Here is a 14,051-nt window from a genome sequence, read left to right as displayed (position 1 = left end):
TATCACAACTTAAGCCATTCTAATCAGATAAACTCTAAATTCACTTTAAAGTTGACAAAAATCGTCCGTTTTAAGTTTAATCAGGCTTCTCTCTAAATACTAGTACCACTTTACTGGACGGAGGCCCTTCCTGTCAACAAGGCTCTCATTCCAGGGACACACCCGTCATCATCTGGAGCCTAAAAAGTCCCTGTTCAAATACAAATAGAATGTTTGGGCAAGGACATGCACAAAGTCCCAGGTACCCATGGAGAAATCTTGGGAAGGCTCTTCCCATTTAATATCTGACTCATCCTGTGTCAGGAAAAAAGGACAGCAAGTCACTTATTTGAATGCAAAATTCCTAGTCATTTTCACACTGGGAGCCTAAATTACTACTCACCTCAAATACATCAGACCCGCTCAATGAAATGATCCAACACTTCCGAGGCTATTGCTGCTCCCCATATGAAAGGGAATATAGTAAAGATCCAAACCAGAAACAATTCACAGATCATTTTATCTAAAAGGAACAGGGTTTTTCCACAGCTGCAGAACTCTTCCACCAAAGAACTGAGTTTAAAAATCACTTAGTTTCTTGCTAAAAAAAAATGAAGCTCAACAAATTGGCAATAAAACGGGAACTGTGTGGATATGTTCCTGTGTTCACTCACTCCAACAAAAAATCGAGACTTCACCCAGCACGTCAGGTACAAGAGAAAGCATTCCATCTGCAGCACTTACCTGCAGCTTGTCCAGTCTTCGCCAGGAGAGACCCCAGTTCCAGGATGCTCTGCTCTTTGACTTGCACTGCCTCCTCATCATTCTCCTGAATGTCCCGCTTCACTAGAAGAAAATCACACCCTCTTAAAATTCTGACAAAAATGAAGACTGAAGGAAGGTTCACCCTCACAGGACCAATTCTTTTTATTTTAAATGTGCTTTTTCAGTCCATCAATTAGAATTTCCCTTACTGACACACACTGAGGTTTCTGTTGAAGTCATTTGGTTAAAACAAAATTCAAACAAGACAAGTTCTTTATACTCATGGTGGTAAGCCCCAGGTCAGACAATGTTATGTGAAAATATTAAACATACCTGTACAATTACAATTACCTCCCACAAACTAAAATCAAATGACCAAGTTACTTATGACTTTAAAGTCAAAAGTCCTTCAATAAACTTTAGGCCTGTGGAAAGCCTCAGGTTCTGGGTGTATTAGGGATGAGCAGTTCTACACAGCCATCCAGGAAAATCAACACTATCAAAGCTCCACTGTGATATTAGAAGGAACTGCTGCTGTATAATGGATTCAGGACCTGTCAAAATAACTGTGCTATCTGTTCCACTTTCAACTGTTAACTATTCTGCATCTGGAACACTGAATAAATAGCCTCTCCAAATTTGTACTGGTGATATTCATAATCATCACTAGTTATCACTTCTCTTACAAAGCATGATGACTTGACAAAAACTAAGACTTTGGTACTTCATAATGGAGTCCAGGAAAAGTAGGGCTGTCAACCATCATGACTCAAGCTTGCTCCAACAGGGACACTCTCAGGGAACTCTCCTTGGAAAGTGAGCAAGCAAGAAACACTCTAATTATAATGGTTACAATAATTCCCACTTTATGAAATGCTAGGCACAAAAAAAGTAAATTCCATGTTCTCACAGTAGTTCTAAATATTAGTGTGTATTTATAAAATAAAAATGGCTATGTAACAGTGACCGGGAGGACTCTGGTTCTGTCACTGTAACAAGTCAAGATCAAAACTTCAAAATGAAACACCCTTTATTTGCCAATATCATCCATTCTGAGAGGAATCTTAACTCCCACCTCCTCTCTTTCTCTAGTACCCTCCAAAGATAAAAAGACATCAAGATCTTGCTATTGTCCTTCCCCTGCAAGAGTCAGGAGTACCACATTTCAGACTAGTAAGTCAACACAAAAGCGGACATCCTGGAGGTCCCACATACACGTGCATTCTCATACTACTTGTTGATTCAAATCAAATCCTCTCCAGCTGCGTTAAATGAATCACCTTACTACACGGGCAGTGAAGACCTAGTTCATGCCCTAGTGAATGAACCCTTGATGTCTGACCATTAAAAAGCCGTCTCTGTTATCACAAATTCATTTCCGTCCACACCTGAATCGCAGTAGAAATCTGTCGGACGAGACTAGCTGGGGGGCTCTCCCACTTCAGTCTGCTCGTTGCGTGCAAAGTGTAAGACAATTATACCACTGTTAAGGAGGGATTTTTTCCTTAATTTTCTCAGTTATGCGCAGCGGGCCGGTTCCCAAGAGTTCCTGAACTCCGCGGCTGACAACTAACTCGCAAACTCACTTCCAACCTTCACAGAGGAGACCAGGACGATTAGTCACCTCCTCCGGCCCGGCTGCCCCTCTCCGGCAGTTCGCTCTCACCCTCTACGTGGGGGGCAAAGGCAGGTAGGTCTGAGCCACCTCCACCAAGCCGAGGTGTGTGCCCCTCGGCGTTCCCCGCGTTCGGAAGAGGCGCGCCACTGGTACCGGGACGGGGAGAAGCAGCAGCTCCCGGCGTCCCGGGGAAGGAAACTCCAGAGGAGCGAGCGCTCGCGCTCCCACCCGAGTTGGCTGTGCTGATAACAACGGCGGGAAACGCCTGTCCAGACCGGGTTTCTCCCAGGCCCTTCCACTCGAGGTTCTCGGGCCAGTGATCCGGCACGCCGGCCGGCACCGCTCCGAGTCCCGGGCCAGAGCGGGAGACAAGGCGAGGGAGTGGTGGGGCCCCGGCTCGGCCCGCTCTCCCACCCCACGCTGAGCCCACCGTGAGTCAGCAGCCGGCGAGGGGACGCCGGGGCTGCCTCGGGGCTTCCCTCCGGGGTGGGACCCAGGGCGGTCCCGGGGGCTTCGAGCGGCCTGTGCCCCCCGCCCGACCCCCTCACACACACAGTGAGTCAGCAGCACCAGAGCCGGCTAGCCCGGCCCCGCTCCGCCGCCGCCGACCGACACAGGTCGAGCTGGGCCAGCAGGGCTGGGGAGGGTGCCCGGCCACTCTTACCTATGGAGTGGAGGATGTCGATGGAGGCTTCCCGGTCGGTGCTGAGTAGAGACTGGGCTCTCTGGAACTCCACCACCGCCGCCGCCGCCATCTTACCGCTCTCACACCGTCCCCGGCCGCGGCCGCCGACGCCGGAAACACACGCCAGGAAGGCCCGCCCTTGTGTCCCTCCCCCAGGGCTCTCCCCGACTCGGCTTCCAGAGCGTCATGGGAGTTGTAGTCTCTCCGCCAGGCAAGACGGGTAAAGGGGAGAGGTGCGAGTTGGGGCTCCTCGATTGTTGGCGGTAAGCTTCCCAACACCGCCTAACGGCCTGCTAGCGAGGAAGAAAGAAGGTGCCTAATAACAGGAGCCCAAAGCTCGTCCACAAACGCCCCAAAGAAGGTCTCAAGCCCGACTCCCTTCTATTGCCCTTAAAAGAAGTATTTGAGCGCCAGGCCAGGTATTCACTGAAACCTCTTTCGCTCTCTTTGTAGTTTCTCAGGGCAGTAAACAAGCTTATAAAATGCTCACGTGTGGCTCACAAAGATAGCACCATTAAGCCTGACCTGTGGTGGCGCAGTGGATAAAGCATCGACCTGGAAATGCTGAGGTCGCCGGTTCAAAACCCTGGGCTTGCCTGGTCAAGGCACATATGGGAGTTGATGCTTCCAGCTCCTCCCCCCCGTCTCTCTCTCCCTCTCTCTCCTCTCCAAAAATAAATTAAAAAAAAAAAAAAAATTAAAAAGATAGCACCATTAAAATGAGTTCAAGTCTAACGACACTTATGGTAGACATGCGCACACACACTGTCCAGGCTAGAATCCAGGATGCTGCTCCACCACTGCTAAGAGAAAAGTGATGTTAGAAAGTGAAATGTTATCTTTGTCCCATGCACTCTATAAATCCCTCTTGGCGGTACACAGAAGCCTAACAGCTACCCAAACTCCCCAGCTCAAAATAAGAAAAACTGATTTTTCTTTCCACTTTCTCCAGTTTCTTCAACTAAAATCATAGATATCTGAAAGGTTTGACATCCTATGTGACCACTGAGGCTTGAACTATAAGGAGGTGCTTAAAATGTATAGAAGGAGTTCAGTGTGAGCAAGATCTACCTCCAGGTGAAGGCAATCCAAAAATGGAATATGCTGCCCAAAAGGGACCCTGTGCTCTTCTGTTCCTAAGTTAATTTCTAAATCTATCTCCTTTTATCCTTCCAACAACGTTCTGTGAAGATATTATTATACCCCTTTCATAGATGAAGAAACAGGGAGTTTTAAGTGATTTGGTGAAGCTCATATATTAGTTTACAGAATTGAGATCTGAGAGTTAGGGAATGTGTTCATAGTTCCTGGATGTGTTTAAATGAAAAATGGCCAACATCAGTGGTTGTAAACAGGATTCATGACATTGATGAGGAATTGGATTAAATGGCTTCTAAATTTCTCCTAACTCTCAGCTGAGACTTTCTTTGCTTTAAAAAAGAAAAAGAAAAAGAAAAAGGGCCCTGGCCGGTTGGCTCAGTGGTAGAGCGTCGGCCTGGCGTGCGGGGGACTCGGGTTCGATTCCCGGCCAGGGCACATAGGAGAAGCGCCCATTTGCTTCTCCACCCCCCCCCCTTCCTCTCTGTCTCTCTCTTCCCCTCCCGCAGCCGAGGCTCCATTGGAGCAAAGATGGCCCGGGTGCTGGGGATGGCTCCTTGGCCTCTGCCCCAGACGCTGGAGTGGCTCTGGTCTCGGCAGAGCGACGCCGGGAAGGGGCAGAGCATCGCCCCTTGGTGGGCAGAGCGTCGCCCCTGGTGGGCGTGCTGGGTGCATCCCGGTCGGGCACATGCGGGAGTCTGTCTGACTGTCTCTCCCCTTTTCCAGCTTCAGAAAAATACAAAAAAAAAGAAAAAGAAAAATTCCTCCTTTTGGTGTTCAATTAATATTGTACCAGGATATTAGTGGGCAATGAAATTCCAAAGCTGAGAACAGCCTGACCTGGTGGTGGGGCAGTGGATAGAGCATCGGACTGGGATGCGGAAGGACCCAGGTTCGAGAACCCGAGCTCGCCAGCTTGAGTGCGGGCTCATCTGGTTTGAGCGAGGCTCACCAGCTTGAACCCAAGGTCGCTGGCTCCAGCAAGGAGTTACTCGGTCTGCTGAAGGCCTGCGGTCAAGGCACATATGAGAAAGCAATCAATGAACAACTAAGGTGTTGCAACGCGCAATGAAAAACTAATAATTGATGCTTCTCATCTCTCTCCGTTCCTGTCTGTCTGTCCTGGTCTATCCCTCTCTCTGACTCACTCTCTGTCTCTGTAAAAAATAAATAAATAAAATTTAAAAAAAAAGCTGAGAACAGCAGGCCATAACTATGACCACCTTCTAAAGAAGGGCTACCAGGTACACCCCCAAAGAACTTGCTAAAAAGTGACTAAGCCACTTCATCCACTTCCAGCCTCTGTCAGGGAGACATAAAAATTCAAAAGGGATTCGTTTATAAGAAATCACAGAAAAAAAAAAAAAAAGAAAGAAATCACAGGAGTGGCCTGACCTGTGGTGGCACAGTGGATAAAGTGTCAATCTGGAACACTGAGGTCACCGGTTTAAAACCCCAGACTTGCCTGATCAAGGCACATATGGGAGTTGATGCTTCCTAGTCCTCTCTTCTTCTCTCTCTCTCTATCTCCCTTCCTCTCACTCTCTCTCCCCGTCCACCCTCTCTAAAATGAATAAATAAAAATGTATTAAATAAAAGAAAAAAAGGCCCTGGCTGGTTGTCTCAGTGGTGGAGCGTCGGCCTGGCGTGCAGGAGTCCCAGGTTCGATTTCTGGCCAGGGCACACAGGAGAAGCACCCATTTGCTTCTCCACCCCTCCCCCTCTCCTTCATCTCTGTCTCTCTTCCCCTCCCGCAGCCAAGGCTCCATTGGAGCAAAGTTGGCGCGGGTGCTGAGGATGGCTCCATGGCCTCTGCCTCAGGCACTAGAATGGCTCTGGTTGCAACAGAGCAATGCCCCAGATGGGCAGAGCATCGCCCCCTGGTGGTTATGCCGGGTGGATCCCGTCGGGCGCATGCGGGAGTCTGTCTGACTGCCTCCCCGTTTCCAACTTCAGAATTAAAATAATAAAAAGGAAAAAAAAAAATCACAGGAGAGCCCAAGCCAGATAGTGCTGTTGGTTAGAGCGTTGTGCCAAAGCATAAAGGTTACTGGTTTGATTCCTGGTCAGGGCACATATAGGAACAACTTAATGTTCCAGTCTCTCTTTCTCTCTCTTTCTCTCTCTCTCTCTCCCTCTCTTCTTCCTCTCTCACTGAAATCATTTTTTTAAAGCTTTTTTTCTCCTTTTATTTTTATTGTGACAGAGACAGAGAGAGTCAGAGAGAGAGACAGATAGGGACAGACAGGAACGGAGAAATATGAGAAGCATCAATTCTTCCTTATGGCACCTTAGTTGTTCATTGATTGCTTTCTCATATGTGCCTTGACCAGGGGGGCTACAGCAGACCAAGTGATGCCTTGCTCGATCCAGATGAGCCTGTGCTTAAGCTGGCAACCATGGGGTCTCGAACCTGGGTCTTCCGTGTCCCAGTCCAATGCTCTATCCACTGCACCACCGCCTGGTCAGGCTGAAATCATTTTTTTTTAATCTGCACCTTCTTTAAAAAACTTTTGAAAAATATAAATCAGAGGAGAGAATACTCACCTCACTACAAAGAGGTAATACTGGCCCTGGCCAGTTGGCTCAGTGGTAGAGTGTTGGCCTGGCGTGCAGGAGTCCCAGGTTCAATTCCCAGCCAGGGCACACAGGAGAAGCACCTATCTGCTTCTCCATCCCTCCCCCTCTCCTTCCTCTCTGTCTCTCTCTTTCCCTCCCGCAGCCGAGGCTCCACTGGAGCAAAGTTGGCCTGGGCGCTGAGGATGGCTCCATGGCCTCTGCCTCAGGCGCTAGAATGGCTCTGGTCGCAACAGAGCAACGCCCCAGATGGGCAGAGCATCGCCCCCTGGTGGGCGTGCCGGATGGATCCCGGTCGGGCGCATGCGGGAGTCTGTCTGACTGCCTCCTGTTTCCAACTTCAGAAAAATACAAAAAAAAAAAAAAAAAAGAGGTAAACTCCACCCCTCCTCCTCTTGCTTCTCTCTCTCTGCCTCTCTCTCTCTCTCCCCCCTCCTCCTGCAGCCATGGCTCAATTGGAGCAAGTTGGCCCCAGATGCTGAGGATGGTTCCATGGCCTCTGACTCTAGTGCTAGGAAGAGCTCAGGTGCTGAGCAACAGAGCAGTGCCCCAGATGAGCAGAGCATTGCTCCATAGTGGGCTTGCTGAGTGGATTCTAGTGGAGGCACATGGGGGAGTTTGTCTCTGCCTCCCCTCCTCTCACTGACAATGATGACAACAAAGAAGAAGAAGAAGGAGAAGAAGAAGAGGAGGAGGAGAAAGGGGAAGGGGAAGGGGAAGGGGAAAGGGAAGACGAAGGGGAAGGGGAAGGGGAAGGGGAGGGAGAGGGAGGAGAAAGAGAAGTATTACTACCAAATAATACTTCAGCTCTCTCTCCCAAACTGGTGAGTCTTGCTGACTTTAAGAATTTATAAGTCGCCTGACCAGGCTGGTGGCGCAGTGGATAGAGCGTCAGACTGGGATGCGGAAGGCCCAGGTTCGAGACCCCAAGGTCGCCAGCTTGAGTGAGGGCTCATCTGGTTTGAGCAAAAGCTCACCAGCTTGAGCCCAAGGTCACTGGCTCAAGCAAGGGGTTACTCAGTCTGCTGAAGGCCCGCGGTCAAGGCACATATGAGAAAACAATCAATGAACAATTAAGGTGTTGCAACGCACAACGAAAAACTAATGATTGATGCTTCTCATCTCTCTGTTGCTGTCTGTCTGTCCCTGTCTATCCCTCTCTCTGACTCTCTCTGTCTGTGTAAAAAAAAAAAAAAAAAAAAAAATTATAAGTCCATCTCTATACAAACACCATGGTGAACCAAACATGTGTCTCCAGGAGTTCACACGTTTATGAAAATGGTTACCCACTTTTGTCCTGAAGAATTCTGAAGTAGGGACGCTGACGGTTATACTCCATAGTAGGACAAGGAGAAAGTATCAATGGGGCAGCCTCCACTACCTGTGTTGGTCATGGGCCAAAGGATGGTAAAGACTGTCTTGAAAGGACCCACTCAATAGGGCCACCTGCCAGTAACAAGAAGCTGGAAGGATGGACTTCAGGAGGCAGTCACTGAAGGGAGGTGGGGGTCCTGAGGTCCATTGGTCCATTGGTGAAGCCATTAAAGAACCCGTAAATGCTTCAGCACAGGAGAATCAGCCCCTGGGTCTCTGCCTCTGATAGCACTAGGCATGTAAAAGATTTTTAACTCTTTTCTTATAATATCTTCTACTTCTTTGCCCTATCCAAACTCATTCCACTTCCACGTGCTGGACGAGACCCAGACATAGCAGAGTGAAAGAGGAGAAAGAAAAGAATGAAAGAATAGGTGAAACTCAATTTTTCAACTGCCTGAGAGCAAGAAAGGGGTGAAACAGGAAATGGAAGCTTTGCTTTAGGCTATTCTAGACTTTTTTCTTAATATATTGTATTTTTTGAGAGAAGTTTTAGGTTCACCGCAAAATTGAACAGAAAGTAAAGATAGACTGGATGTTTAATCATTACAGATGACCTAAAAGTTAGGGAATTTGCCTAAGATGTCATCCAGGGGAAGGGAATAGATTCCGCAAAGAGTGAATGCAGTTTGTACCCACATCCAGTCCTTCAACATATCTACTACAGTAGCCTCATCTGTTCAGTTTCCTAGGTACCAAATTGCTTCCTCTATTTTCTTCACCCTCTACCACCTCAGCTAATTTTTACCTCTAGTTATTCTCCTGAAAATGTTCCTCAGTTACTAGTTTCACATTATCTTCTCCAATATTTGTGTGTGTTTGTGACAGAGACAGAGAGAGGGACAGATAGGGACAGACAGGAAGGGAGAGAGATGAGAAGCATCGATTCTTCATTGTAGCACCTTAGTTGTTCATTGATAGCTTTCTCATATGTGCCTTAACCGGAGAGGCTACAGCAGACCGAGTGACCCCTTGCTCAAGCAGGTGAGCTGTGCTCAAACCAGATGAGCCCGCGCTCAAGCCAGCGACCTTGGGATTTCAAACCTGAGTCCTCTGCATCCCAGTCCGACACTCTATCTGCTGCACCACCACCCAGTCAGGCCCAACATTTTTTAATATTATTAATGGGTGGTTATATATGAGCCACTGTTTGGAGCTCCACAGGGATATCCTGGGAGACGCAGCAGGCACATAGGGCTGGTTTATTATACTTGCCTCCCTTGAACATTCCCTTTTTTCACGTCAAGTCCAAAAGAATGATCTCAAAAGATGTATTGTACCTTTTCCCTAACCTTTAAACTGTATCATCAAGCAGAAAATGCAATAAAGGGACCACAGGTGTGGAAGTCACACCTTGGCTTTCAAATTCCAGATCAGCTACTCAGTAGCTGCTAATCTTAACATGCTTTTAAATTATTTTGATCTTTGGTTTTCTGTCTGGAAAACAGGGATAATAAAACCTAGTTCCCTAGGTGGTTGTAAGGATAAGAGATAAAGATAATATGGGGACATGTTGAATAAATGGTGTGTTCTTTCCCTATAGCACGTTCATTACACAGCACTGAAAGAAGTAACACTGTAGAGATCAGTAGTGACTGGTGAGTAGGCATCTTTCATTGACTGCGTTGGGAGGTAACCTGTGTTCCTAAACTTAAGTACTATACGTGGTACATCATTCTCAGGAATGTGACATTCTCAATGTCACCAAAAGCTGCCATTAAGCCTCTTGCAGTTCTGCCATTCTTCTCTACTCCTTGTTGAGCTTCTTCCTTCTCTCTTTGTATGTAGCTAATTTTCCGGCCCTTGTGAGGGTCTGGTTAGCATCCCCCTTACTGGGGTCCACAAAGTGTTGCATAATCTGGCCCCTGCCTACTTCTCTAACTTTAACTCTTAACCTTTGCTTCTTACTGGCTCCGCTCAACTGGCTCCTTTATTATTTTTTTTTCCTCAAACATGTCAACTTCTTTCCTACCTCAAAGCCTTTATATTCCCCCTCTTGTTTCAGCACAAAGATCATGTCCTTCCATACCAACCCATGAAAAGTAATCTCCTATACCTTCAATCCAGTAACCATAGACCACTCTGTTTATCTCCTTTCTAGGACATAACACAGTCCGAGATTATTATTTCATTCTTTAAAGCTCATCTCCCTCCACAAGGTTTTGGGGAACCCTCTCAATCTTGTCCATAGTTATAGTCTCAGTTCCTACAGTAGTGGCTTGCACACACGGCAAACACTCAGTAAATATTTGTTGGATGGGCCCTGGCCGGTTGGCTCAGTGATAGAGCGTCAGCCTGGCATGCGGAAGTCCCGGGTTCAATTCCCGGCCAGGGCACACAGGAGAGGCACCCATCTACTTCTCCAACCTTCCCCCTCTCCTTCCTCTCTGTCTCTCTCTTCCCCTCCTGCAGCCAAGGCTCCATTGGAGCAAAAGATGACCCGGGCACTGGGGATGGCTCCTTGGCCTCTGCCCCAGGCGCTAGAGTGGCTCTGGTCGCGACAGAGCGACCCCCCGGATGGGCAGAGCATCGCCCCCTGGTGGGCGTGCCAGGTGGATCCCGGTCAGGCGCATGCGGGAGTCTGTCTGACTGCCTCCCCGTTTCCAGCTTCAGAAAAATAAAAATAAAATAAAAATAAAAATAAAAAATTTGTTGGATGGTGAGTGCTAGAATCTGTCCTGCCACAACCTTCTGCTTCCCTAAAAGTCCACGTCCTACACTCTGTGACTCTGTTCACCTCGCCATTGCTGGTTTGTTTGGGGGGAGGGGGACCAGGCTGTCATAGGTTAGCCAATGACCTAGTCTTTAAAGGGCTTGGCTTGAGAAGATTAACTGGACCAATCCAATTCCACCATCAAAAATTGGGGAATTGAGAGACTAAGCCAGTTAACCAAGGGAAATTAATTAAAAATCTGTTCTTTGGCCTGACTTGTGGTGGCGCAGTGGATAAAGCGTGGACCTGAAACGCTGAGGTCGCCGGTTCGAAACCCTGGGCTTGCCTGGTCAAGGCACATATGGAAGTTGATGCTTCCTGCTCCTCCCCCTCCTCTCTCTCCCCCCTTCTCTAAAATGAATACATAAAATCTTTAAAGAAAAAAAAAAAAATCTGTTCCTTGAAACCACCTAAAGCCAAGTTGGCAGAAAGAAGAGTCCAGAGATGAGTGGGGAGAAGCAGGAATATTATAGAAGGGAACCCAAACACCTCCAGAGGAGAACACTACATTCCCAGCAATTTCCTACTCTCCACTTGCACTGCCTGAGGCCCAGCCTTAATACAGTTCCCATTTTTTGGAATACTGCGACTTGTTCCCTTTCCAAATATTTTCCAATCTTTATTACATTTAGAAGAAAGGTTCTGTGTGGTGTCATTATGTTTTTTTTTTTGTTTTTTGTTTTTTTTTACAGAGGCAGAGATAGACAGGGACAGACAGACAGGAACAGAGAGAGATGAGAAGCATCAATCATCAGTTTCTCGTTGTGCGTTGCGACTTCTTAGTTGTTCATTGATTGCTTTCTCACATGTGCCTTGACCGTGGGCCTTCAGCAGACCGAGTAACCCCTTGCTGGAGCCAGCGACCTTGGGTCCAAGCTGGCGAGCTCTTTGCTCAAGCCAGATGAGCCCGCGCGGGACCTCGGAGTCTCGAACCTGGGTACTTCCGCATCCCAGTCCGACGCTCTATCCACTGCGCCACCGCCTGGTCAGGCTGTCATTATGTTTTTAATGGTTCTGTAATAGTCTCTCTCTCTCTCTCTCTCTCTCTCTCTCTCTCTCTCTAACAAAGTGACAGAAGAGGCCCTGGCCAGATAGCTTGGTTGGTTAGAGCATCATTCTGAAGCACAGACGTTGCTGATTTGAACACTGGTCAGGACACATACAGAAACAGATTTGATGTTCCTGTCTCTCTCTCTCCCTTCCTCTCTCTCTAAAATCAATCAATAAAAAGATAAATAAAAAGAGAGAAGGCAACAATATCTGGATGAAGTTTAGGTGCCTTTGTCTTTATTTTTATGGATACATTCTGGTTACAGCTGGTAATATTACTGGTTTTCCATTGAAGGTAGAGATATATTATCTTTACAATTTGACTGACAATGTCTATTTTGCTCTCATTCTTTTTTCTTTTCTTTTCTTTTTTTTTCTGAAGCTGGAAACGGGGAGAGACAGTCAGACAGACTCCCGCATGCGCCCGACCGGGATGCACCCGGCACGCCCACCAGGGGGCGAGCTCTGACCCTTCGGGGAGTCGCTCTGCCGCGACCAGAGCCACTCCAGCGCCTGGGGCAGAGGCCAAGGAGCCATCCCCAGCGCCCGGGCCATCTTTGCTCCAATGGAGCCTTGGCTGCGGGAGGGGAAGAGAGAGACAGAGAGGAAGGAGGGGGGTGGTGGAGAAGCAAATGGGCGCTTCTCCTGTGTGCCCTGGCCGGGAATCGAACCCGGGACTTCCGCACGCCAGGCCGACGCTCTACCGCTGAGCCAACCGGCCAGGGCTATTTTGCTCTCATTCTTAATTGATAGGTCAAGTGAGTATAAAATTCTTACATTAACATTTAATTTTACTCAGCATGTTATACATATTAAATATGACTGTTTCAGTCTAATTAAAGTTCCTTTTTACATAGTCTGTCTTTTCTCTCTGGTTAATTTTAATATATTTTATAGTTTTTCTACAGTTTTGCTACAAAATATTTACATCCTGACAAGGACTCACTGTGCTTCCTGAATCTTTAGGATTCATGTCATACATTAATCCTGGAAATTTCTTTTTTTTGTATTTTTCTGAAGCTGGAAACGGGGAAAGACAGCCAGACAGACTCCCGCATGCGCCGGACTGGGATCCACCCGCACGCCCACCAGGGAGCGACGCTCCGCCCACCAGGGGGCGACGCTCTGCCCCTCCGGTGCGTCGCTCTGCTGCGACCAGAGCCACTCCAGCGCCCTGGGCAGAGGCCAAGGAGCCATCCCCAGCGCCCGGGCCATCCCCGCTCCAAAGGAGCCTCGCTGCAGGAGGGGAAAAGAGAGACAGAGAGGAAGGAGAGGGAGAGGGGTGGAGAAGCAGATGGACGCCTCTCCCGTGTGCCCTGGCCGGGAATCGAACCCTGGACCTCCACACGCCAGGCTGAAGCTCCACCACTGAGCCAACCGGCCAGGGCCCATCTTGGAAATTTCTTATCTATTATCTCTTCAAATATTGCCTCCACTGTATCTCTTCTCTCCTGGAAATCCTTTATAGATGTAAGTTAAATCTGCATTGTACAATACAGTAGTCTCTAGCCACATGAGGCCATTGAGCACCTCAAATATGGCTAATCCAAAATAAGCTGTGGTATAAGTGTAAAATACACGTGGGATTTTAAAAACAATATTTAGAAAAAAAGAATGCACACCTGACCAGGCAGTGACGCAGTGGATAGAGCGTCAGACTGGGATGCAGAGGACCCAGGTTCGAGACCCCAAGGTCACCGGCTTGAGTGTGGGCTCATCTGGTTTGAGCAAAAGCTCACCAGCTTGGACCCAAGGTCACTGGCTGGAGCAAGGAGTTACTCGGTCTGCTGAAGGCCCGCGGTCAGGGCACATATGAGAAAGCAATCAATGAACAACTAACGTGTTGCAATGCGCAACGAAAAACTAATGATTGATGCTTCTCATCTCTCCGTTCTTGTCTGTCTGTCCCTGTCTATCCCTCTCTCTGTCTCTGTAAAAAAATAATAATAATAATAAAAACATTATAAAAAAATCCTTCATTTAAAAAAATGCAAAATATCTCATTCATAGTTTTTATATTGATCATATGTTGAAATAATATTTTGGATTAACTTCATCTGCTTTTTACTTTATTTAATGTTGGTACTAAAAATTTCTAAATTACATATAGATCTCACATTATACTTCTATTGGACAGCACTGTGTTAGACAATCTGCTTTTCACCATATTTCTTATCTTTTCCACCTCCTTA

At 47.6% G+C, this 14,051-nt stretch overlaps 1 protein-coding gene across 3 annotated transcripts in view; it reads right to left on the bottom strand.

The window, feature by feature from the left end:
• The window catches only part of PSMD11 (proteasome 26S subunit, non-ATPase 11), a 41,267-nt gene extending 38,100 nt beyond the window's left edge, over nucleotides 1–3,167 (bottom strand). For 2 of the 3 annotated variants that reach the window (XM_066263318.1, XM_066263317.1), the window contains exons 1-2: nucleotides 3,027–3,161; nucleotides 724–825 (exon numbers count right to left, since the gene is read on the bottom strand). In XM_066263318.1, the coding sequence (XP_066119415.1) occupies nucleotides 724–825; nucleotides 3,027–3,117 (193 nt within the window). In that variant the 5' untranslated portion in view covers nucleotides 3,118–3,161. Of the gene's footprint in view, nucleotides 1–723; nucleotides 826–3,026 lie in introns of all 3 variants that reach the window. The other variant, XM_066263319.1, reaches the window with a different exon arrangement.
• Between the last annotated feature and the right edge of the window lie 10,884 nt (nucleotides 3,168–14,051).

This window comes from Saccopteryx bilineata, chromosome 2 (genome assembly GCF_036850765.1).
Source record: "Saccopteryx bilineata isolate mSacBil1 chromosome 2, mSacBil1_pri_phased_curated, whole genome shotgun sequence".
Classification (NCBI taxonomy): Eukaryota; Metazoa; Chordata; class Mammalia; order Chiroptera; family Emballonuridae; genus Saccopteryx; species Saccopteryx bilineata.
Note: the sequence above shows the minus strand (reverse complement) of the source record. Positions and strands in the feature narration are given on the sequence as shown.